Source organism: Aedes aegypti, chromosome 3 (genome assembly GCF_002204515.2).
Source record: "Aedes aegypti strain LVP_AGWG chromosome 3, AaegL5.0 Primary Assembly, whole genome shotgun sequence".
NCBI lineage: Eukaryota > Metazoa > Arthropoda > Insecta > Diptera > Culicidae > Aedes > Aedes aegypti.
Genome location: NC_035109.1, coordinates 162038104 through 162063654, shown reverse-complemented (window position 1 = coordinate 162063654; position 25551 = coordinate 162038104). Strand labels below are relative to the sequence as shown.

Genomic DNA, 25551 nt, shown 5'->3' with positions numbered 1-25551 from the left:
AGATGAATTTTTATGTCTTTACAACGACGTGAAACGTGTGAAATCAAACACGTGAAGAATGTTGAAGGCTTTGTTATTAACACCTTGATTTAGTAGAACAAATCGACCAAAACTACACTAGAAATGCACATAGCAAGATGCTGAGATGATCATTGAATTACTTCCATAGTAATACTGCTTTTTTGCAGTAGAACATTGTAGCCTTAATTGTTTTGATCTATTCCTCATGCATGCAGATCCCTTGCATTGTTGCCTATTGAGCAGTTGCTTAACCATGCAACATACACTCTGTACCTATAATTATGAATAGCAATTTATCCTGACGTCCTATAAAAATGCAAAGCTGTAGCTGGATAGATTTCACCTAAGACGAGTTTTTCCAAGAATATATGAGGGTTAAGACGATAGTCTGGCCATTTTCATATAAATATTAAATGACGTGTGCACTGTACAATTTCTTTCGAATAACTTCAAGTTTTGTGAGTTTTTACTACAATTTACATCGTACAAGCATAGGAGAGCCACAACTTCAAAAATCGCATCAGTTTACTGTATATACTGCTACAGATGATTATCTGAAAATCAAAAAGTATCTAAAGTATCACTTTCGGCTAATCTTCATAACATGATCGAATGTACCACTACCGCTTCGCTGTCAAAATATGTTTGTGCATCTATGCGTGTACTCAACTAAATTCATAGACAAAGATGGTTGGATGTAACGTTTTTTCCCCTCTAGCCAAAGCTCTTATATTTTCTCTTAACATAAACCTCTTTTCCCCGTTCAATGTTGTATCTCTCCCATATTTTAAATAGAACAAGTCCTAACTTAAACTTTTGTCAGACTTAGGTACTCCGTTTTTTCCTGGGAGCCACGAGCTATGGCATCATCCGTTAGCGTTCTCAGCAGCCGCTGCTGAACTGCCCAGTGCTGCCGCCTTGCAGCATGCGACCCTTGTCCATCCGGCACTGCATCCTCAGGTCCCGGTGCGCTCCTACCTCTGACTAAATACGGACAAAGTCCTCGAGCAGCAGACAATGCACCAAGTGAGTATATGAATCTACTCAAAACTCCCTCGAGTGTGTTCTTTGATGCCCTTTGTACACGTCCCTTTTATGAGTTTTGTTTTCTGTCTGTATAATAGATCACCTTTCATGCCAGGTATCCATTTTTTATTTTTTTTTCTACGTATTGTACGCTCTACTCATCACCACTCACTACCAACCGAGATTCGAATGAAAACTTTGACACAATGCCAAAAAAAAAGACAAGAAGCATTCCAGTCAGTGTAGCAAACGTGTTTGTTTGCCCGTTCTTAGAATTTGCTCCAGGCTACGGAATAATGATGCCATACACTAAATGAGTGGAAGGAGTGTATTGTACATAGACAGTTTGGAGCTTTCATTTCTCAAGGCAGTGAAGCACCATGAGAACTTGCCCTCCTAAAATCAACTAACCCATTGTCGTCAGTATCATCATATCCACTTCGCTTATTCATACAAAAACACGTTTACACTCTAGACACCACCCACAACCAACCCGTGGAAGTCCTTCTCTTGCACTTTTGATAAAGCACATGTACCGACACAGGCACTCCTAATCTCATCTCAGCTTTTTACACAACTATCCTTTTCATTCTATTTTAAAACAGACCCTCGAGTACCCAAACGACCCAACCTCCCGCATTCACACGTTCAACTTACCTCCAACCACCCTTTCAAACTACTAAAAAAAACAACAAACGATGTGAAAATAGACCAGCCCTCTTGGTGCTCACGTCCATACAAACATATGCTACCTACTCTGAAGACATCGTCATTTCTCTGATCCCCATTCCCCTCATCAACACCCTCGAAGCTCTGAACCTCTGAACTTCTCTGCGATAAGCATTCATAAGGTTGACAGGGAGCAAGAACGTAAAACTTTACACCTTAATTAGCCCACAGTAATGGCTTTTCATCCTCAACAACGCTAATAACGATACACCCAATAGGAAACGCCACACACTCAGAGATGATCTGTTCATCTGTCCCAGTTGTTTTCTCATGATTAGAAAAATGAAGGAATTATCCTCTATGATAATACAGCCTAGAATTCGGTACACGCTTATTAATTTCGAGAAAAAGCTCGTTTTTCCGAGAAGAATTTGATTGAAGTCTTCACTATCCCTAACCAAATATCGTGGAACGACTCTCCAATTTTCATCAGCCTTTGCCCCGAAGCGATCCAATTTATCACCGATTTAAATAATCACTTCCTTAATTAAAACTTCATTATTATGTAAATTGAAAACTCTTCCGGGACGACCTTCCACCAAACACGGAGCCAGTTACGCTAACTTTGCGCCATTGACACTGGAAAACTATATTAGATATACTAGCTGGGACACTCTCTGGACAGGCGTTGATGAAGCGTGAAAAAATGGATTGCCAAGAAGCAGTTAAGGACCTCCTAGAGTGAGGGGCTCAGTAGAAGTAGGAAACAATTTGAATGTTCCTTGATGTTTCTAGGCCCCAAAAGTGGATCACAGCTTTGAATTATATTTTAATACAGAGGTTCTTAACAGCAAAAGCATCCTCAATTACGTCGACTCATAAGGGTTTAGAGACAAAAGGTCGAAAAGACAAAAGGCTGAAAAACAAAAAAAATGAAATGTCAAAATACAAAAGGACGTAAGAACAAAGAGTCGAAAATAATTTGCTTTGGTGAAACTATTCCTTTTTTAAAGAAGGCATTTAGATTATTTGGTCTTTTTCGATCTTATGCTCTTTCGTCCTCATGCTTCTGGACCTTCTGCACTGTCGACGTTTTGTCTTTCGAACTTTTGTCATAGATTTAATTTTATTTTAAATACATTTATACAATAAACCGTAAAGCGGGGTAATTTTGATAGTTTTTTCGAAGCAAACTTGAATATTTACGCATGCTGTTTCAAATAATCATAATTTACATTTTTTAAACAAGTACTGGCATCCTAGCTATCGATTGCCGTCGATAGATTGCCAAAAGATTTATTTAGAATTTAGATTTTATTGTTTCATATAATAAAAAGTCGGTTTTCTGTTTTGGGGTTACAGTCGAAGCACGTTATAACGACATCGCAAGAGACCGTCGCAATAGAGAAAAGTCGTTATAGAAAAAAATTATGACATCGAAATGTTTTTCATGGGACCGAAAAATGTCACTATTGAGAGCTTCTGTCGTTATAACGAGCTTCGACTGTACTTTGATAATGAAGTATAAATAAATCAAAATTGAATGAATAACGTGTCATTTATAGGGCATTGCATACCTCTAAGCGTGTAATGTTACATGGAAATTTCTGACTTAGATTACCAAAATGGTCCCAGTTTGTGAAAATGCTTTTCGCTAAGAGATTTGAAACCATATTCAAGTTTTTTGATGACTAGGCTGTCAAAGAAAAGTGACCAACTATTCAAAACTATATCAAATAGTGATCGTGGAACACATGGTTTGTAAGCGTTCCGAAAATGCTAAAATCTCATCAATTTTTAATATTCGTATATAAAGCCTCAAATTTTCTCGATTCATATGGACACAGCTCTTACATGAAATGACATTCTTTAATATTGCATTCGTTTTACTCTGCGATGCAAAGAGGAGCCGATTTTGCCGTTTTTCTGAGGAGAAAAAAATGCACTCAAAATTTTTAACATAGATCCTCAAGCGGTTCAAGTGAGAGTTTAAAAAAATGCGGGGTTCTCGAACTCTCGGTCTCTTGTTGCGATGCTCACTTTAACTCACGCTTCAAAAAAAAACTCTTGAGCTTCCCGCCCGAACAAGACAGTCCTCGGGGAGCAGGCTTGAGAACTGTGACCACTATTCACCACAGTTCTTCGATTCTGCCAGTCAACCAAAATACGAAGCAGCAGCAGCATCAATACCATCAGGCGTTGCGCTGCCAACGGTTCACACACTGCTTGACTGTTTTTGTCTCTCCACTATGACCGTTTTCGGACAGCCATTCCAAGGTGAATGATTGAAAAAAGTGTTAAATCAATCGTTCGCTAATATTTCGCTTGTATTTTCAACTAATTGAAATCTATTAGCTCTAACAGAGAGAGCACACTCATTCCGATGCGAAACATATAATCAAGTTCAATTTCATGCTCCCTTTATCGAGCAAAAATGCAAAACCCCGAAAACCGCAAAAATCGTGTCACCACTGTGCTCGAGTCATTTCGCATTCGGGGTTGAAAAACGTTAGGATGAAGAAGATTACAGTTTTGAAGAGCTGTGACATTATTTTGTTTTGAACGGTCATGGTTTGCTTTGGATTTTGATGGTGGTGTAGAAAGATGTAAACGTAGAGGCGGTAAATGTTTGCTCCAGTACTTTTCTCATCCCTGTCGGGGAGTTGTGATGGCAATCTTTGTTGATATAACTTTACTCTGGTGTGTTTTGTGCCTCTCTTCTTAGCATTTTTTCGCTCCCTCGCAAAGAGACAAAGGCAGCACGCTGCTCTAGAGTATGTCACCAAACTCTGATGAAGTTGAGGAGAATTATCAAGCCTGTGTGTAACTTGTTGTTTCTTAGCAAACAAAAAGATTAACACGTTAGTCAACAATGCAACAATGAAGAGAAGATCCTCCTCTATCTCCTAGTGCTGAAAGTTTTTATGATGGTTAATTCACTTGCTTACAAACAACGAGCTACAAAACTCGGTTAAAAAAGGTTTTTAGGACAATATCAAAAGTTATACGAGAATCGATCTTTCCCTGGTAGGGGAAGAGCATTAATTTTCGACCCTCAATAAATCTGTGCTTAATTCCGGAATTTTATGCAAAGTAGGCCTAAAATGTATGAATGGGTCGAAAATAGGGCGATATTCAAAATTGAAAAGGCAGATGTTTTTTTTAGTGGTAGTAAACACGAAATCTTGAAGCAAAGAAAACACCTAGCGTGGTTAACTATTTACATTACGCTTGATTTTTATTCACTACTTTTTCGATCCAGTCAGGAGCAATTAGGCAAGTAATTAACGTTCAACGCTCCGTCATTGTAATCATCGTCATCATCGAAACTTCAAAAGCAGTTTTTCTGTTAAAAATTCAAAATTATTCGATGAAAATTTGTTCACTGTTTTTCAGTTGGAGAATAGAATACAGTGAACACATTTTCCTGAATTTTGTTTTTGATTTTGAACGAAAAAACTGCTATTGAAGATTCTAATATCGATGACGGATCCTGCCCCCTTAACGTTTTCAATTATTTTCCATACGTTTTGACAGTTCTGACCTAGCATGCGCTTGTATTGGAAATTTGAGAACCGTGCGTAGTGTGATCAGTGAGTGAAATACAAACATTGGTGTCGCCGCACGACGGCCAGTGAAAGAAACTGATTATTTGAAAGGTTGTTGTCTGTATATTTAGCTGCTGCCACTAATTGTTAGCATTTAAGAACGATGTAAACAGTCGTTATCCTATTGGTGCTCTTCCCTTATGCGTTTTTTTGCAATTTGATAAGGCAATTTTTCTGCAATGCGTTTAAGCTAATTGACGAATCAGCTTTTGCGTTCTTCACAATGTCATAGAGTTGGGCGAGCTCGTGAATCATTGTTCTGATGAAGATAGTTCTACGCAGCCATTGCTTGAAAGTTCTGCTTGCAGATCTTTTTTGACTACAGTTTTTTTCTTGAGTCCACAACAGGCACGACTTCTACAGATAATAGGTTTTTGTTTTTCTCGACTACCGTCAGCAAGGGTTCGTAGTAAATCAGTATTCCTGTCTATCGTGACACTGTTGCGTAGCCCACTCGAGTTCAATTTTTCATTTACTTTGATTATAAGGTGAAGATTCCGATTCATCTTCACCTTAAAATCAAAGTAAATGCCAAATTGAACGCGACTGGGCTACGCAAAAGTGCCAAAACTTATATTTTCCTCTCAAAATTTGGAGAACCAAACATCCGTTCGAACTGGTAGCTTGATAGTTTGGTCATCACCAGACCAATCGATAAAGTTTTCAGTTCAAAAAGGTGCTCGGTTCCACAGATTTGATTTTCAGTTTCGATTTCACGTTAACGTGTTCACCACCAATCCTAGATTTGCCATTCTATGCTTCTTGGATGTACCAATCTGCCAGCATTTCGAATATTCTGCAACAATATCCATCACATCCGCGAAGCAAACAAATTGACTGGATCTCGTAAATGTTGTGCCTCATTTGACACTTACTAGTGCGATCTTATTCAGCAGGCGTGAAAATCCATCACCCTGTTAAAATTCCAGGTAATATTTAAACAAATTGAAGCTTTGCTCGATATCTTCACTCATCTACCGTCCATCATTAATTTGTGTATCCACAGAAAACAATTCTTAGTGATTTGCTATAGCTCTGCATGGCTAATAATGTCGTTTGTCTGGTGTATACGACATCTTTGAAGAATTTGTGACACACAAGAGATCTGATCCTTTAGCGTGCGATCTTTGGTAAATTGTCACTGTGATAGAATAAAGGAAGATAATTTGGCTTTGTGAGCCGAATTATTGATAGTGATTTCGAGACAGTTCTCACACTTCAGTTTACCAGCATAGTAAATGGAGCATCATTTTTGGTCCACACCGCTCACTTGATGCTAGTTAAAATTCTGAGTGTCCTCCCAAAATTGGAGCTCATTCGGATGAAAACTGAAACTGAACAAGCCGTTTAAAGTTTATATGGGAATTACTATGGGAAAAGCAAGCAATTTATTCGATCGGTCATAGTGTTTGCCCATGCACTCTTGGTGATTAGAGCTACGTTCATACTGTTAGATACATTCATCAGCTACTACTTTTCCGAAGACCGATTTCAAATCGGACGTCTCAGTAATTGATTATTGATTTTTATCCAGTCATAAATTCTTCTAAAGTGCTAATTCAACTTCTGAACAGGCAACAATGCTGCATCTGGCGCAAAAAAAGCACACACAAATCATGGCTACTTTGTTTTACTTCATATATTCAGTGATGCCTGTCGAACAGATCTATTATTTTAGCTAAAGTTTTATAACTCATACAAAAATCAATTACTAATAACTGGGGTGTCCAATTCAAAAACGGTCTTCGGCAAAGCTGTAGCTGATTATTGTATCTCACAGTATTAATGTAGCTCTAATCTCCAAGAGCACTTGAGGAAACACTATGACCGATTGAATGAATTGCTTGCTTTTCCCATAGTAAATCCCATATAAACTTCAAAGGGCTTGTGCAGTCTTAGTTTTCATCCGTGTGAGCTCAATTTTTGGGAGGATACTCAGAACTTGTTTCTTCTATAAGTGATGAAAATAAAATTCCGTAATTAATTTGTAAATGAAATCTAAAAATAGTTATTTCAACATTCTTGGAAAAAATCATGGGGGAATATAGATGTATGGGTACTAGGCCACGTCGATTTTGGCAAATTTTCGAAATCTGAAAATCACTTAGCAAATGGGCCCAAAAAAAACCCTGCGAAATTTAAAATTTCTAAAAAATTGTTTAGCTACTCGGCAAGCGACTTGATGTTTAGTATGAGAAAATGATTTATTTAGTATGGAAGCTTTTCAAAATTAAATTGAAAATGGTACTTTAAGGTCATACAAAAAAACCTCTCCGTAGCTGATAATTAGGGGAAATGAATCAGTGAACATTTCGTTAGAACACAACTTTCTAGTAGCTTTTAAAATAAACGCATGATTTGCCATTTTTTAATCTGGCATCACGGTGCACTTTATGTAGGAAAGTGGGTGGCCTTCTTCCACATCACTGCCTGCTGGATGGAGGTGCCAAGTAGTTGTTGAAACTAGTTTCACTTCAATGTTAAATATTCTTGTGATTTTCACTAAAGAGAAGAACAGTGTCTTCAGCAAAGCTACCCCTTGGTGAGCCTATTTTTTTTAGGAATTCAATCATTTCACGTTTTCGAGAGTAAAGACCATATTTTTTCCACTTACTTATTTTCCTTGATGGAGAAACGCGAATAAGTTATGAAAATTGTCTAGTTTAATATTTAAACACTATTTTTTACATTAAAAACGATATATTTCGAAAATGGCTATTTCTAGAAAAATTATTCATATGATCATTATGGTTGACAATTATTTCAAGATGCTTACTGTATCATCAGAACGTATTTATTTTGACAAAATATCAATATTTCGAAAATCGATCAAAAGTTGTTCTAAAAAAACTTTTTTATAAGAATTAATTACTATCAAAATTCTATGGTGAAAATTTGCAATATATTAAAAATGGGGATTTTGTGTAATTTAAAATTCAAGTTTTGTTTTTGATTTTTCTATGAAAATAAATAGAATATTTTTTCAGTGTATATTTTTTTCTTATAGTCCAAACGGTTCACTACAACTTCGGTGCTATCCCGTTAGGCCGAATGCCGTTAAGCCGAATGCCGTTAGGCCGAGTGTCGTTAGGCCGAAAGCCATTAGGCCGAATGCCGTTAGGCCGAAAGGGTCATTAGGCCGAAAGGATCATTAGGCCGAAAATTGTCGATAGTTCTAATGAACCGTAAGATTGAATGGGTCACTAACAGAGATAGGTCAGGATAATTTGCATTACCTAGAAAAATGAATGAATGAATTTTCAGGTTGTATAAATTGAAAGTTGGTAGATCAGGATAATTTACATTATCGAGAAGCCCCTAATAGCCTCTGTGAAATATATCTAGAAAGAACAGCCTTTGATTAAAAGACGGAAAAAACACTGATGAATGTGTTAGCCATTTGACACAGTAATTAATTATCAATGGCCTTCGGCCTAATGACCTGCACCCTTTTGTTGAAACATAGGTTGGTAAATATACTTTCATAGCTGCCTATTTTCCTTTTCAATGCACTGGACAGCAAGTTATTTTGCTTCAAAATGACTTGCAGGAATTGACTCGCAATAAGTCATTTTTTTGTCATTGGTGACTTTAATGCAAAACGTCCCTCATTGAATAATTTCGAAAAGTAATTCCAACGGCAGCATTTTATTTCATGAGTGCTCTTCATGATATTTCTCTAGAATTCTCTAGTATCGACTCTAGTCACCATTGTAGCCAACTGATTACTCATGCTGATTATGATTCTGATCATCTCTAAAATATCTATCAGCTCTATATTCAATTATTTTCGAGCCGACTAGAATACACATGAAACATACATCGATAGTAATCCGTGATTATACGATGATTCAACTCTTGATCCGTCTTAAAAACGTGAGGAGAAGGTAATTTCATCGCAAAACTAATGGCAGGATCTGCAAAAAGAAAATAAAATAAAATAATAAAAATGTTTTTTATTAATTAAGACACGAAAACTTTGAAAAAAAAAAAAACAATTAGACCCTGGTTCTAAGCCCTTTTGGAAGTTATCTCAAATTTTGAAAAAAAAACTCGGAAGCCAATTCCAGCCTAGAAAGAGGAAACCAAATTATGATGAACTTGTTGCGAAAAAGCTCCAAAACTTGTCCAATTGAAAATCTAGTTATTCAGGACTTCGAATGTATTTTTCAATCAAGAAAACTTTTTCGAAAATTCCTAGGAGACTGATTCGGAAGAAGCGAGAACTATTTTCAAAAAAATCAAAAATGTGAAAGCCTTTGGCAATGATGGAATTTTCTACATTCTCATCAAGAATCTTCCAGAAAGTAGCTTATCACTCTTAGTTGAATGTTTTCAGTTGGCATATACCAATTTTAAAACCAGACATAATTCTGCAGAAACTTCAGCTGCAGCATTTATGTGTTCGTCGTAATGGTGCCATCATCTTTCAATTATCATGGCACTGATATTTCTAAATATTTACATGTAGACATTAGAGAAAACTATTAGTGTATGATTCTTCAGTTACCGACTAAACAGAATCCCCAGAACTGAAATTTACGGATTATATCCACCCAACAATCCCCTATACACGCCACTGGCCCAATCCAAGCCAAAGGAAGAACTCACTAGAAAAAGGCAAAAGTCTCCTCCCGGGCACACCGTATCAGATAATAGCTTTTCCGCTTCCCGTCACTCTCCCGGTAAATCGTGTCGTTCTGATTCACTGCAGGCGTGCCGAGACGAATCATAAAATCTGTCATCATTATAACACGGATAAAAGATAAACTTATTTTTCACTCGTTTTCGGTATTTAGACTAGCTTATCTGCATCTCCCACCACCTCTTGTTTCACCCTAGTGGTCTAGTGGTCCTTCTTTCTTGCTCCAAGCCTCCTCAAAAGCTATCATTTGCCTACGGCTGATCGTGTTGGCCCGTTGAAATAAATCTCATCTCTTCATGGCAAATAACGAACTGTGGCAAAAACCGATCGATGTCGGCACACAGGATGATGAAAATTAAATGAATCCAGACGGACAATTTGCCTCTTTGAGAAGCAAGGCGAGTGCACGTACTGGATAATCCCGGACTCACTTTCACACTTTTCCTCATCTTTGGGTAATCTAATTGTGAGATACTTAATTTGCAAAGCAAAAGCAAAGAGAAGATTACAAGCATCGCTTTTTGATATTGTGGTGTCGAAATGCGTAATTGGGGAGTAAGGTCTATCAACAACCTTAGCCTTCCTTAGACGAGTGGTTAGAGTCCACAGCTACAAAGTAAAACCATGCTGAAGGTGTCTGGGTTCAATTGCCGGTCGGTCAAGGATCTTTTCGTGATGGAAAATTCGGGACTGGCAAACTTAAAATTTTTAAACAGCTGCTAGGTAAAATAGATTCAATAACAAAAACTGTTGCCAGTAACAAAGAATTTGTATCAGGAATTCTTAAATTATCAGCACATATTACCTAGCTTATTAGCTCGATGAGGCGCCCAAATAGCCGTTGCGATAAACTCGCAGCTATTCAGTATGGCCAAGCTGAGTGTCGTGGGTTCAAATTCCACTGGTCGAGAATCTTTTCGTAAAGGAAATTTTCTCGATTTCCCAGGGCATAGAGTATCATCGTACCTGCCACACGATAAACAAATGCAAAATGGCCAATTGGAAAATAAAGCTCACAGTTAATAACTGTGGTAGTGCTCATAAGTACAGTATATTATGTATAAGAATCCAGCTCTGTCCCAGTAACGCCAGCAACTCAACGATTGTTAAGACAAAATTGGGTTTTCTAATTTGGAGGTGGAATAATGTTTGGTCAAACGTTCGGAGCGTAAATGGGATGCTTAAGCCAAGCTCAATACATTGTGCAAAGTTTTCATTCATGGATTACACGTACTCGAAAAAACAATTACTATTTACTAGATGTCATCACAATCTGCAACCCTCTCAAAAATATCGCTTTGAATCTTAGCCAACATAAGCCCCTTAAAATCCAATCCATAGTGAACAATAAAACAAACACCAGAAAAATCTTCCAAAGCGCATCGTTCTACTTCCTCGATTTCAACATCCACTATCCCCGTATCCGTCTCATGTCTCAGCCTCTATCACACTGTATTTATGTATGTTCGTTCTAGCAACAAATTCAAATGCCACATCCGACAGCAATACACCCAGCATCGATGCATGTTTCGGCCGGATTACCAGCGAACCATTTTTTACCAAGTCCGGCCTTGGCGAGTCCAGTCGGCAGCACCGGTGGCAGTCAGCCACCTAATCCGCCACTAGCCGCCAATGCTCCCTGTTCGACGCTGTTCGTTGCTAACCTGGGCCAGTTTGTGTCCGAGCATGAGCTCAAAGAAATATTTGCGAGGTGAGTTTCACACACACGGTGGAAAACGCGTCGCGCACAGAAAAGGGGGAGGGGTTGCGATTCTCTAGTCACCACACCTGCCTTGGTCCTGTTCTCTGCTCATCCATCATGATAATCATACTGCGGTAGCCGTAGTTTATCAGTCCATTTTTCCCCTTTTCCATCTGAGGGTTTGTTTTGCTTTAGTACCTTTCGTTGATGATTTTCAAATATGTGTTGTTTTCAGTACACTTATCATCTTTTTATTAGTTATAATACGATGCTGTTTTATGAATTATTTGTTTTACGTTTGTACTACCACCAAGCTTATGATATGAAACAAATGAATTTTTAAAAAAGGTTTAATTTTTTTTTAAGAATAATAATGCTTTTTCCATAGCTTTGTGGTAACGTTCACGAATATAGAGCGAAGCCAAGCTGAATGTGACTGTTTTCGATTCCCGGTCGGTCCAGGATAATTTCTTTATGGAAATTTCCTTGACCTCCCTAGGCATAGAGTATCATCCTACCTGCCACACGATATGCGATTGCAAAACATTAGCAACTCTCAGTTGAAGACCTTAGAAGTGCTCTTAGAACACTTAGAAGCGATCTTAGGCAACAATCCCGACATCCAGAAGTCGCATAAGTATTGACGTGAGAAGTAGTTTAATCATACAAGGTTCATCACACTCGCACTACATGGTAGATGAAATCGTTTAAATTACGAGAATCCTTGCAAAAGACGTTACTTTTTAGGAGTATTCATATATTTCATTTCTCCCCGTATACATGTACGAATCAATCCGTAGCAGCTATCAAATTTGATTCGTTATCATTAATTAAGTCACAAAAGATTGCAGATTATTTCGCAATCATACACATACATTGTATGCCACTTTGAATCATTTAAAATATGCAAGCATATCGCTTTTACTTATGTGCGTATAAGATCTTTTGGTGACATGTTATACGTAAAATTTTGTACAATAAGCATCACAAAACGCAACAGGTGATATTCTGGTATATTCTGGTTATCTGGCCAGACAACCAAAATGTACGAATAACGGAGTCGTTGTTTGCAGCATACGATGCTTACATGTGCAAATTTTCATGTTTAAGATGTCACGAAAAGGTTTTATACGTACAAAAGTGGAGGCGATGTACGTGCATATTTTATATGATGAAACATTGCATACAATGCGCGACTATAACCCAGACAACCAGAAATCGCATGAAAGTTCACGTTAAAACTCGTTTATTCATACTAATTACATCAAACCCGCAAAACACCGTGGATAAACTCGTCAGTTTGATGAGTTTCCTCGCATAAACACTTTTTTTCTGAGTTCATTTATACATTTCGTTTCGTCTCGTACACTCGTACAAAGTAAGTTGCATCAATCCGTAGCAGCTGTCAAATCAACATTTGTTATCATAAGTTGAGTCGCATAATATCACAGGTTGGTTCGGTAGAATATTTATACACTCGCATTGTATGTTATTATTCATCACATAATATATGCACGCATATCGCCTCCACTTTTGTACGTAGAAGGCTTTTTCGCGACATCTTATAAGTGAAATTTTGCACATATAAAGCCTCCAGGTGATTTCGTTATACGTACATTTTGGTTGTCTAGGAAATTTCCTGGTGAATTAATCTGTAACTTAATGCGATTAAATGTATGATAACAAATGTTGATTTAACAGCGGATTGATTCGACTTACTTTGTACGATTATACGGGATGAATCCAAAATGTACAGGGGCCCAGATAGCCGTAGCGGTAAACGCGCAGCTATTCAGCAAGACCAAGCTGAGGATCGTGGGTTCGAATCCCACCGGTCGAGGATCTTTTCGGGTTGGAAATTTTCACGACTTCCCAGGGCATAGAGTATCTTCGTACCTGCCACACGATATAATATACACATGCAAAAAAGGTCATTGGCATAGTAAGCTCTCAGTTAATAACTGTGGAAGTGCTCTGAACACTAAGCTGAGAAGCAGGCTCTGTCTCAGTGGGGACGTAACGCTAGAAAGAAGAAGAAGACAAACGATCTTAAAGTAGCATTTTATACGAGGAAATTCATCAACTCATCACGATTCCATCGACCGTGTAGTGCGGATGCAATGAAATTTACATGTATAAACGAGTCATTACGTACACTGTTATTCGGCTTCATGGTGGGAGATGATTCGTTCGAATTATTTTTTTTTTCGTTTATTCCCAACATGGGACAGAACCTTCTTTATAGCTTAGTGTTCTAAAAGTACTTCTTCAATTATCAATCATGAGCTTTTTTCAAAATTGATCATTTTTGAGTTTTTCAATGATAAATATACCATATGTTTTAAGATGAGTAGAAAATTTAAAGGTCCACCGAATTCTAAACCACCGCCATTTGCACGGTCTTTGCTCGTTCAGTCTAAGAATTCAAGTCTTGAAATTGTGAAAGATTTACAAATAAACTTCGTGTCAATCAAGTAAACATCACATTTTGTGGTACAGTCACCAAGAAAACGTAGGTAAAGTTCATACAGGAATCGATGAAGGAAATCCATTGAATGATTTTCAGGAAGACGTGCTAAAAACCGAAAACGGCATCTCCTGTTAACATCTCATAATTAACTTCTATCAAAACACTTCTTGCTCGATTTCGTCCCGATTTTTTTTTTGTTTTTTCATCGAGAAACGATTGTTTTCTGTAGAAACTTCATGTGTGTTTGTTGAAACAATCCTTAAATAGTTTCTGATGTATTTTCCGGAATATTCTTGAAATAAAAAGCTCTGGTAGATATTCCTAAACAAAATCCTAGAAATTTCTGGGAGAATTTTTGTTGTAATTTCTTTGTTCGAAAGCTAAAACATTATCTGGAGAAAATTTCTCACAGCATTTCTTGAGAAATAATTTAAAAATATCTAGACGAATTGCTGAGACAGTTGCTTAAAGAATCTTTATAACGATTTCTGGAGGAGTGTTTGTCCGTATTTCTGAAGAATGTTTTGAAGGAATCACTAGAAGAATTCTTGAAGATTTTCTACAAGATAACTATGAACCTATAGAATAGTCGCGTAGTAATCACTGGAGCTTCGTGAAATTTCATCAAAATTCATTGCAATGCATATAAAAGACAAGGTACTTAAGACGCTGTTTTTGCGCTTTTGTATTTTTCAAGACCATATAAACAAATAAAATTTTATATTAAATAATTTTATATAATGAATAATTTTGTAAATTTTTAAGTTTTATTAATTTTATATTATTTTAGAAATAATAATTAATTGATATAAAATTATTTATAATAAATAAATATAAAAATAAATAAGGGGTTATTTTTATATGAGATTTAATTTAATGAGGATTGAACTAATAAAATTTTATATTAATTAATTTTATATAATTAATAGTTTTGTAAATTTTTAAGTTTTATTAATTTTATATAATTTTAGAAATAATAATTAATTGATATAAAATGTGTACAAACAATCATTTCGGCTTTTCGGCTTGGTTCAGGGTACGGCTCAAAATAAAATATTTTCAAACCTGTTCCTGACTTTCTCAGGCTCAAACTGTACAGGGCCGGATGCACGATGCTTTAGAACAATGTATTATTCAATAAAAAAAAAGATGATCTGGAGAACTCTATAACGTTGAAATAAATGCTACCTTAATCAATATACTGGATGCTATAGGGACCCTTACACATTTTTAATTTGGGTCTCCTCCAAACTCGATTTTCCTTGCCTGTATACATTTTAGCTTGTTGAAAACTCAACTTATATTTGATATTCACACCCTCCCTCTAGTTGTACCCTCCCACCCTTTCTAGGGGAAAATTCAAGCATGATGTCCATGATATTTCAGAATTTCTAGTCCCCCCTCCCGACTAATTCCAAAACCTGATACATGCATTGTCACATTTTCATTGACGCCCTACTCTCCCAAATTATGGACGTCATTTTTGGATGACCCCTAGCACCAATGCTTATAATATCTAATGTAAAAGAATGTAGAGATAATATTTCACAATTCATATACATCACAGCGAGCGTAAACCTCTATAACACCATTTGTAAAGGGACGAATGACCCTTGGGTAAAGTCCCCCTCATCAAACAACAACAACAATATAACACCATTATTTGACCGCAAATTGCACCAGCGCGGTAAGAAATGTTTGAAAAAATCGCACATAACTTTTGATAAAAAACATACACCTCTGATTTTTTCAAAATTTCATGCAAAAACTTAAAAAAAATCGGTGGTAGCAAACACCATGAAAATTCAGTTTTTCCGATAATATCCAATACGGCGGCCAAATTCAATGTAGCTGCCAAATATTATTATTTTTGCTAATGAAGCATCTATGTTTCCTCTTACTAAAACCATGTTATTGTGAAGGGATTGTTGAAGAAATTTTCGAACTATGGCAGTTTGAGTGAGCCAAGAATTGTCAAAAATCAAGAGGTCCTCATAAACTGCTTAAATCATAACTACCGAGGGGTCCATTAATTTGACCAACCGAATACAACTTCTTTACTCACTCGACAGGGGCTTTCTAATAAGCATAAATTTGTACATTTTAAAAGACGAAGTGTAAATAGTGGGCCGGTCTTAGCGAGAATTACATTTGCATCGTGCTCTTTGTATTTGATATTTACGCATTACCTTCATCTGGTTTATTCATTGGCAAAATATGATTATTTCAATATTGGGTGTACACATCGTTGATGATTTAGTTCACGGCTTGGGCTAAATGTTACGTCTGTTTGTCTCCAAATCGAAGCTTGGGAGCCTGACATTAGTACAAACTCTACTTAGTTTGATTTTCCTTTGTTAGTTTATATAAATTCATTTGCAATGCCATCATTCTTCATCATCATTCCCATTGACTCAACTTATCATATAGAGCGATATGTTGCACATTGTTTGCACTTTCTGTCTAGTAGAATTCCTCAAATATTCCATTTTGTTCCATTTGTAACCCACATATTCTCAATTGAAATGACTGTTCAAAATGCACTTGTTCTAAAGAATGTATTTTATATTTATCTATGTCCCGGCACACCGCTCACCACCCAAACAATGAATCAACAAAAATATACTACTCTCCTGCTACTACTACTACCCACCACCATCAATCATCACCAACACCACCAAAACCAAAAAAACTGATCAACTGACAGCCTGCCTGGCTTTAGTCGCCTCCGAATGCACAGTAAGGGCACCTCAACTGCTGCTGTTACTACTACTGCTACTACTACTGTTACTGCTACCCCTACCACCATCAGCACCCCTTTCAACAATATCAATGCCGCCGTCAACATAATCAACAACAACCACAGCAACAACAACGCCATGGCAAATCCCAACGTTCCGGTTGCGTTTGTTGAGTTCAAGGACGTGGCCAGTGCCGCCGCCGCCATGTGCGCCCTGCAGGGCAAGTATCTGCTCTCGTCGGACCGCGGTGCCATGCGCATCGAGTTTGCCAAATCCAAGATGGCGGCCGACGTTTCATCGCACCACTTTTACCATCTGCACATGCAACAACGAGAAGTATGTAGCACACTTTGTTCGTGTTCTTTTTTGTTTGGAATCACTTGGGTTGTCGTAATACTTTAGTTGGAATCATTGTTTGGCATGGATGTTTAGAGCACTTTCAGTTAACTTGCACTTATTCACTGAATAAATTAAGAAAAAGCACTTCTGCATCTTTTAAAAATTTACATAGTAAATAAACATTACCGTTGTATTTCATAAGAAACGATGATGAAGCATCGATAACATAAGCGTTTTGGCAGTTTTCCTAGGCTTGCGGTAGAGTTGTGCGAGTATGAGTTCAATTCAAGCACTCCCTCTCGCCCTGCTCCTGCACTAGCGTTGGGCAAATATGTCCAGAACATCGATGTTACTGAATCGATTCACATTTGAACTGCTGAATCGATTCACATTTGAACTGCTGAATCGATTCACCGATTTAATCGAATCCTCAGAATCGATGTTTTCGAATCGATTCGAATCGGATGAAAATTGACATTAATAAAACTTGGAATAAAATTACATGCATTTGCATTCGATTTCAGCAACTTTCAATGAAATCAGTTTCTAAAATCAATAGAACAGATTTACTATTTCAAGATTATTTCAAAATATGGTTTCTTTTCCACAAACTCATTAAGAAATATTTAACGATTTCAACAAAATGAATCGAATCAAAGAATCAAATGAAGAGAATCGATTCTCCCGATTTTAAGTGCTTCAAACATCGATTCAAAAAATTGATTAATCGGAAAGCAAAAATCGATTTTCGGAACATCGATTCAAAATCGCCCAACGCTATCCTGCACACCGCTTATAATGATACTGAGAATACGTCTCACGAAGCTTGCAGATTCGAGATTTAATTTCGTAGATCACACACATGATATGGAGGATAATAATTTACAACCACAGTTTGTCACAGTTTGACATCCACAGATGATGCTCATTTGTATTTCTCGGCTAATGTTGAAAGTATTTCCGTCTGATGTTTCGCCAATATCTACGAGATCCATGTTGGCTCTTACATGTGCGTGTCTACCTATTAGTATATACCTCTTGTGCTTTTATCTAATTTATTGGTCCTAACCTAACATAAAATTAAGTTTTCCAGATCTACCACCATTAAAAAATAAGCTGGTATTGATCATATCATCCGTGAAGCAAACAAACTGACTTGATCCGTTGAAAGTCATAATGAAATCTTCAAGTTTTGTAGAATTTGTCCTAAAATTGTGGATAAAGCTCAAAAAGGGCCTTCCGAAATAGGTAAACAATTACTCTGCAATTCCGAATCAAATCGTTGACGCACGCCTGTAACTCTATCAGAAAGAGATACAACTCGTCTTCCTACTACTGTGTAAATGACACAAGTTCTCTTGAACCTTGATGTTTTGAATGATCAGTTGGTAGCAGAAAGATTGATCTGTCGGAAGATTTCTGTCTGTCCCTTCTCCGGAAACATATCTATACTTTTGATTATATGCATTGAGTGCTTTCACTTTAGCACTCACCAACAAGGCCAAATCTAGCTAAGTCTCCTCCCAAAATTATGCATTAACCTTAGTTAGATACTGGGGTCATAATGACCCAAAATCGAATTTCAACCTGCAATATCTCTGTTGTTATCAAACGGATCTATCTGAAATTCCCTGACTTTTAATATTTTGTGGAAACGAAGCGCAAGAACAAAAATTTTTTTTCTTAAGGTGATTCTAAGATGGCGCCACAAAAAAACAACTTAATAAGATACTGGGGTCATTATGACCCAGAAATGTATACCCCTATAAATCAGCGAAATATCAACCGAATAATGAAATTTATGCCGCATTCGAAAGATATGCTCCTCAAGATTCTGATCACTACCTGGAATACCGGTTCCGGATCCAGTGGCCACCGGGAATCGGCTACGAAGGGGACCATGTTGGCCACGTGGAATTTCAGTACACTCAGTCCAGAAATCTGCAGTCATCACCAAATTGTATAAGATGCAGGCCATATAGGAATGTACTGTCTTCAGCAAACTTGCTTCGGGACCAAGAACTTCCACATGGGATACAATTTAGTTCAGAACTCGACCACCGCGTGGCGCTAGCGTCGATATGAACTTCCGGTAGGAGCTAATTATGCGATAACTCGAGATTGCGAGCACATAGAAGGATGCTGTCTTCAGCAAAGTTGCTCAGGAGGATGAGAACTTCCTTTTGAGATACAATTTAGTTCAGAACTCGACCGCTGCGTGGCGCTAGTGTCGATATGAACTTCCGGTAGGAGCTAATTATGCGAAAACTCGAGATTGCGAGCACATAGAAGGATGCTGTCTTCGGCAAAGTTGCTCAGGAGGATAAGGACTTTCACATGAGATACAATTTAGTTCAGAACTCGACCACCGCGTGGCGCTAGCGTCGATACGAACTTCCGGTAGAGGCTAATTATACGATAACTCGAGAATGCGAACACATAGAAGGATGCTGTCTTCGGCAAAGTTGCTAGGGAGGATAAGCACTTCCTCATGAGATACAATTTAGTTCAGAACTCGACCACCGCGTGGCGCTAGCGTCGATACGAACTTCCGGTAGAGGCTAATTATGCGATAACTCGAGAATGCGAACACATAGAAGGATGCTGTCTTCGGCAAAGTTGCTCAGGAGGATAAGCACTTCCACATAAGATACAATTTAGTTCAGAACTCGACCGCTGCGTGGCGCTAGCGTCGATATGAACTTCCGGTAGGAGCTAATTATACGATAACTCGAGATTGCGAGCACATAGAAAGATGCAGTCTTCGGCAAAGTTGTTCATGAGGGTAAGGACTGCCACATAAGATACAATTTAGTTCAGAACTCGACCACCGCGTGGCGCTAGTGTCGATATGCACTTTCGGTAAGGGCTAATTATGCGATAACACGAGATTGCGAGCACATAGAAGGATGCTGTCTTCGACAAAGTTGCTCAGGATAATAAGGACTTCCACATGGGATACAATTTAGTTCAGAGTTCAGAACTTCCGGTAGGAGCTAATTATGCGATAACTCGAGATTGCGAGCACATAGAAGGATGCTGTCTTCGGCAAAGTTGTTCAGGAGGATAAGGACTTCCACATGAGATACAATTTAGTTCAGAACTCGACCGCTGCGTGGCGCTAGCGTCGATATGAACTTCCGGTAGGAGCTAATTACACGTAGAAGAATTTCTGTATGTTAAGATTACAATCCTGTCAATTACTTTTACCTACGCACAAATAGTTGTTCCGAAATAAAATTAACTTACGCCAACACTAAATTAACGTCAAATCAAATAAACACACTTCTTTGATTGAGCTATCCACTTGTACTTATAACAATTATAATTTTGATAATTATCACTATTCGGAAACATTCACCTCCCTAGAAATCAAGTCATGCTCACAAATCTACTTACTTCTAACTTGTAAGGAATAGTGTAGGTGCTAAGATGACCACCTCTCACGCAGGAGACCACATATCAAGTTTGTCGACTCCTCCCTTTGTTTTCATTTTTGCAATGTTTTTTTTTTAGATCGATAAAGCAGCACCGAATCTTTTCAGATATGTTGATAAAGTAGAACAAAATGCTGAGTAAACATTGTAAAATATTGTAAACTCAATAAAATTCACTTTGAGTCAACAAAAATATAGTTAAATTTTGACGTTTGACGTTTGTAAATTCAATCAAAAATATAGTTATCAACAACTATATGGAATAGTTATGTTTAACAATATAGTGTCAATTCAACTATATCTTTAGTTATATCCAAATTAACCTTAAAATATAGTTAAATTGACCGGAAAAATGATTACGAACACTATATTTTGTTCTCCGTGTATGCGATAACTCGAGATTGCGAGCACATAGAAAGATGCAGTCTTCGGCAAAGTTGTTCATGAGGGTAAGGACTTCCACATAAGATACAATTTAGTTCAGAACTCGACCACCGCGTGGCGCTAGTGTCGATATGGACTTTCGGTAAGGGCTTATTATGCGATAACTCGAGATTGCGAGCATATAGAAGGATGCTGTCTTCGGCAAAGTTGCTCAGGAGGATAAGGACTTCCACATGAGATACAATTTAGTTTAGAACTCGACCACCGCGTGGCGCTAGCGTCGATATGGACTTTCAGTAAGGGCTAATTATGCGATAACTCGAGATTGCGAGTACATAGAAGGATGCTGTCTTCGGCAAAGTTGCTAAGGAGGATAAGGACTTCCACATGAGATACAATTTAGTTCAGAGCTCGACCGCTGCGTGGCGTTGGTGTTGCTATGAACTTCCGGTAGGAGCTAATTATGCGATAACTCGAGATTGCGAGCACATAGAAGGATGCAGTCTTCGGCATAGTTGTTCATGAGGATAAGGACTTCCACATGAGATACAATTTAGTTCAGAACTCAATCACCGCGTAGCGCTAGCGTCGATATGGACTTCCGGTAGAGGCTAATTATGCGATAACACGAGATTGCGAGCACATAGAAGGATGCTGTCTTCGGCAAAGTTGTTCAGGAGGATAAGGACTTCCACATGAGATACAATTTAGTTCAGAACTCGACCGCTGCGTGGCGCTAGCGTCGATATGAACTTCCGGTAGGAGCTAATTACACGTAGAAGAATTTCTGTATGTTAAGATTACAATCCTGTCAATTACTTTTACCTACGCACAAATAGTTGTTCCGAAATAAAATTAACTTACGCCAACACTAAATTAACGTCAAATCAAATAAACACACTTCTTTGATTGAGCTATCCACTTGTACTTATAACAATTATAATTTTGATAATTATCACTATTCGGAAACATTCACCTCCCTAGAAATCAAGTCATGCTCACAAATCTACTTACTTCTAACTTGTAAGGAATAGTGTAGGTGCTAAGATGACCACCTCTCACGCAGGAGACCACATATCAAGTTTGTCGACTCCTCCCTTTGTTTTCATTTTTGCAATGTTTTTTTTTTAGATCGATAAAGCAGCACCGAATCTTTTCAGATATGTTGATAAAGTAGAACAAAATGCTGAGTAAACATTGTAAAATATTGTAAACTCAATAAAATTCACTTTGAGTCAACAAAAATATAGTTAAATTTTGACGTTTGACGTTTGTAAATTCAATCAAAAATATAGTTATCAACAACTATATGGAATAGTTATGTTTAACAATATAGTGTCAATTCAACTATATCTTTAGTTATATCCAAATTAACCTTAAAATATAGTTAAATTGACCGGAAAAATGATTACGAACACTATATTTTGTTCTCCGTGTATGCGATAACTCGAGATTGCGAGCACATAGAAAGATGCAGTCTTCGGCAAAGTTGTTCATGAGGGTAAGGACTTCCACATAAGATACAATTTAGTTCAGAACTCGACCACCGCGTGGCGCTAGTGTCGATATGGACTTTCGGTAAGGGCTTATTATGCGATAACACGAGATTGCGAGCACATAGAAGGATGATGTCTTCGGCAAAGTTGCTCAGGAGGATAAGGACTTCCACATGAGATACAATTTAGTTCAGAGCTCAACCGCTGCGTGGCATTGGCGTTGATATGAACTTCCGGTAGGGGCTTATTATGCGATAACTCGAGATTGCGAGCACATAGAAGGATGCTGTCTTCGGCAAAGTTGCTCAGGAGGATAAGGACTTCCACATAAGACACAATTTAGTTTAGAACACGACCACCACGTGGCTAATTTTTAATGAAAACAAAGAAATAAATTGCTGAAAGAAATTCGTGAGAAACTCCAAAAAGACCTAAACAGTAATTTAAGGAGTAATTTTTAAAATCATTGGATAAATAAATAAATTGATAAAATTACGCCTTGAGTAGTACTGGGGGTGTCTCTCCTAGGAAATAATTTATAAGGATGTCACCGAAAAAAAATTCTGTGGCGTATCCCTAGAAGAAATAAGAGATAGAATTCCGAAAGAAACTCTTGAGCACATTTCATAAAAAACTTCCTACATTTTCTTACCCCTACTTAAAAAAGTGCACGTCATAAAATTTAATTTGAACGTAATCTTCTGTTTGAGTTGTGATTATCTAATCACCTACACTATTCTTCGCAAGTTAGAGTAAGTAGATTTGCGAGCATGACTTGAAGTATAAAGATGTGAATGTGTTCGGATAGTGATAATTATCAATATTATTATTGAAATAATTAAAAGTTTATAGTACAGTGAAACCTCCATGAGTTGATATTGAAGGGACCATCGACTCATGGAAATATCGGGTCATGGAACAGCATTCCTTTGGATAGCAGCTTCTAGGGACCATCATAGTAACCATGAAAGTTTGTTTTTACTATGGTCCCATGAGTCGATATCGAGTCATGGAACATCGACTCATGGAGGTATCACTGTAAAATCAATAGAGTGTGTGAATTTGATTTAACGTAAAATTTAGTGCTGAAGTAGTTGATTTGATTCAGAATCAATTATTTTTGCGTAAGTAAAAATAATTAACAGGATAGTAACGCCAACATAAAACATTCTTCTCCGTTAACTTCTGGACATTTCTTTTGAATCAGCTTCTGCAGAAATTTCAACAAGAATTTGCATACAGGTTTTGTATGATAACAATATTGGCAGGAAGAACTCAGAAAAATTTCGTCAGATTTGTAAAAAAATTAAGCAATTTCGCAAACACCAATGAATAAATCCCAAAAATCCAAATTTCTCGTAGAATTCTATAATAAAGGATTAGAAGAATCAAATTAGACTTATGTAGAACTTCGAGGAGACCTTCAGTAGATTTCTGGAACAATTGAATAAATGACCGTGGAGGAATTCATACATTAACTCGAACGAATGTTGGAAATATTTTATGGACTTATACTAGAAAGAACAGCTGGAGGAATTTCAAAAATAGCTTCATTGGGACGCATTATTAAAAACTACTCTGAAGTGTTTTTAAAAAATCCTCTTGAGCATATTCAAAATTATCCTTTAGAAAAAAAATCAGACTATTATTCCGTCAAATCCAAAAATAATAACTTGAGAAATACCGAAAACAATTTTAAAATCAGATCGTAGAAGAATTCAATAAAAAAAAAAATACCTGTGAGGGAATTGCAAAAACTCTGAAGAATTCACTCCAGATAGATTTCTCCGGGAATTAATCCATCCTCAGGGAAGTTTTCCAGGAATTATTGCATAGATTACTTCAAGCAATTCTCCAGCGATTTTTCCAAAGATTCTTCAAGCGATTTCTCCTGACATTCCTCTAATAAAAAATAAGAGATTCCCCTAAGGATTCCTCCAAGAAGATCTCTACAGAGATTTTTGCAGAATGTCAGCGGTTTCTCTAAGTAACATTTCTTCAAGGATTACTTAAAATATTTCCACAGTGAATTCTCTAGACATTCCGCTGGTAGTCCTCTCAAGATTCCTCTAGGATTTACTTCTAAGATTTCCTCCAGGGATCGCTCCGAAATTCTATAACGAATTATTCCAGAGATTCTACCATTCAATTGGGGATTTTACAAGAAATTATTTTATGAGTTCTTATAGGGGTCGCTGGAGAAATTCTTGCAAGAGCCCAAGAAGGGATTCTCGAGGAAAGCTCTGGAGAAATTCCTTACAAAAATCTCCGGAACAGCATACATGATTTTCAGTTACGCAGTCTTTATTTTTTTCAACGTTCTATTTATGATGAAGACTGCGTAGACGAAACTCATATTTCATTTATTTATACAGTCAAATCTCTACCAGTTCATTCCTGAAACGATATCTACAGGAAACCATGTAGAGATTTTTCTGAAGCGATCCTTGGAGAAATTCCTGAAGAAAAAGCTGGAGAAATCTCTGCAGGAATTCCTGTAAAGATTTGCATAGAGAAATCTCTGTAGGAGTCTTTGGATAGACTCATGTTCTGCCCATAACTGCATATTTGTAACATTCGACAAAAGTAGGCATTGAGTAAATGGAATACCAAGAGTACATTTGATGACAGTATGGGAGGAAACTAAAATTACTAAAAATTACCAGGAACTCAAAAGTGCTTATTTGAGGCTGATATTTTGTACAACTCATATCGCATACTAGGTGAATAGTCAGAAAATAATTATGGTAGAAATTTCATTGCTGTTACATTACGAGGCTCATTTATAATCTCAATGTTACTGTTATGCGGTTATAATTACCAATGTGACAAAACAACTTGGTATTTTTTTCGAATTTTCTAGAACAATCTCACATATTTCAGTAAGTTGATCGAAAGTATTTATCATTTGATGACTCTCCATGGTATTAACTTCAATTTGTCAAAAATGTCGAATGTGACAAATATGCAGATATGGGCAGTGTAGGCATCCATGAAGGACTCTTGGAGACAT

The 25551-nt window shown here is 37.2% G+C and overlaps 1 protein-coding gene across 6 annotated transcripts in view; it reads left to right on the top strand.

Annotated features, from left to right (window-relative positions):
- The window catches only part of LOC110679566 (protein couch potato), a 592279-nt gene that overhangs the window by 541902 nt on the left and 24826 nt on the right, over positions 1–25551 (top strand). For 2 of the 6 annotated variants that reach the window (XM_021854566.1, XM_021854565.1), the window contains one exon: positions 845–1047. In XM_021854566.1, coding sequence (XP_021710258.1) covers positions 845–1005 — 161 coding nt within the window. In that variant the 3' untranslated portion in view covers positions 1006–1047. Of the gene's footprint in view, positions 1–844; positions 1048–11444; positions 11681–16848; positions 17219–25551 lie in introns of those variants that run through there. The other 4 variants (XM_021854568.1, XR_002502595.1, XM_021854567.1 and 1 more) reach the window with 4 other exon arrangements.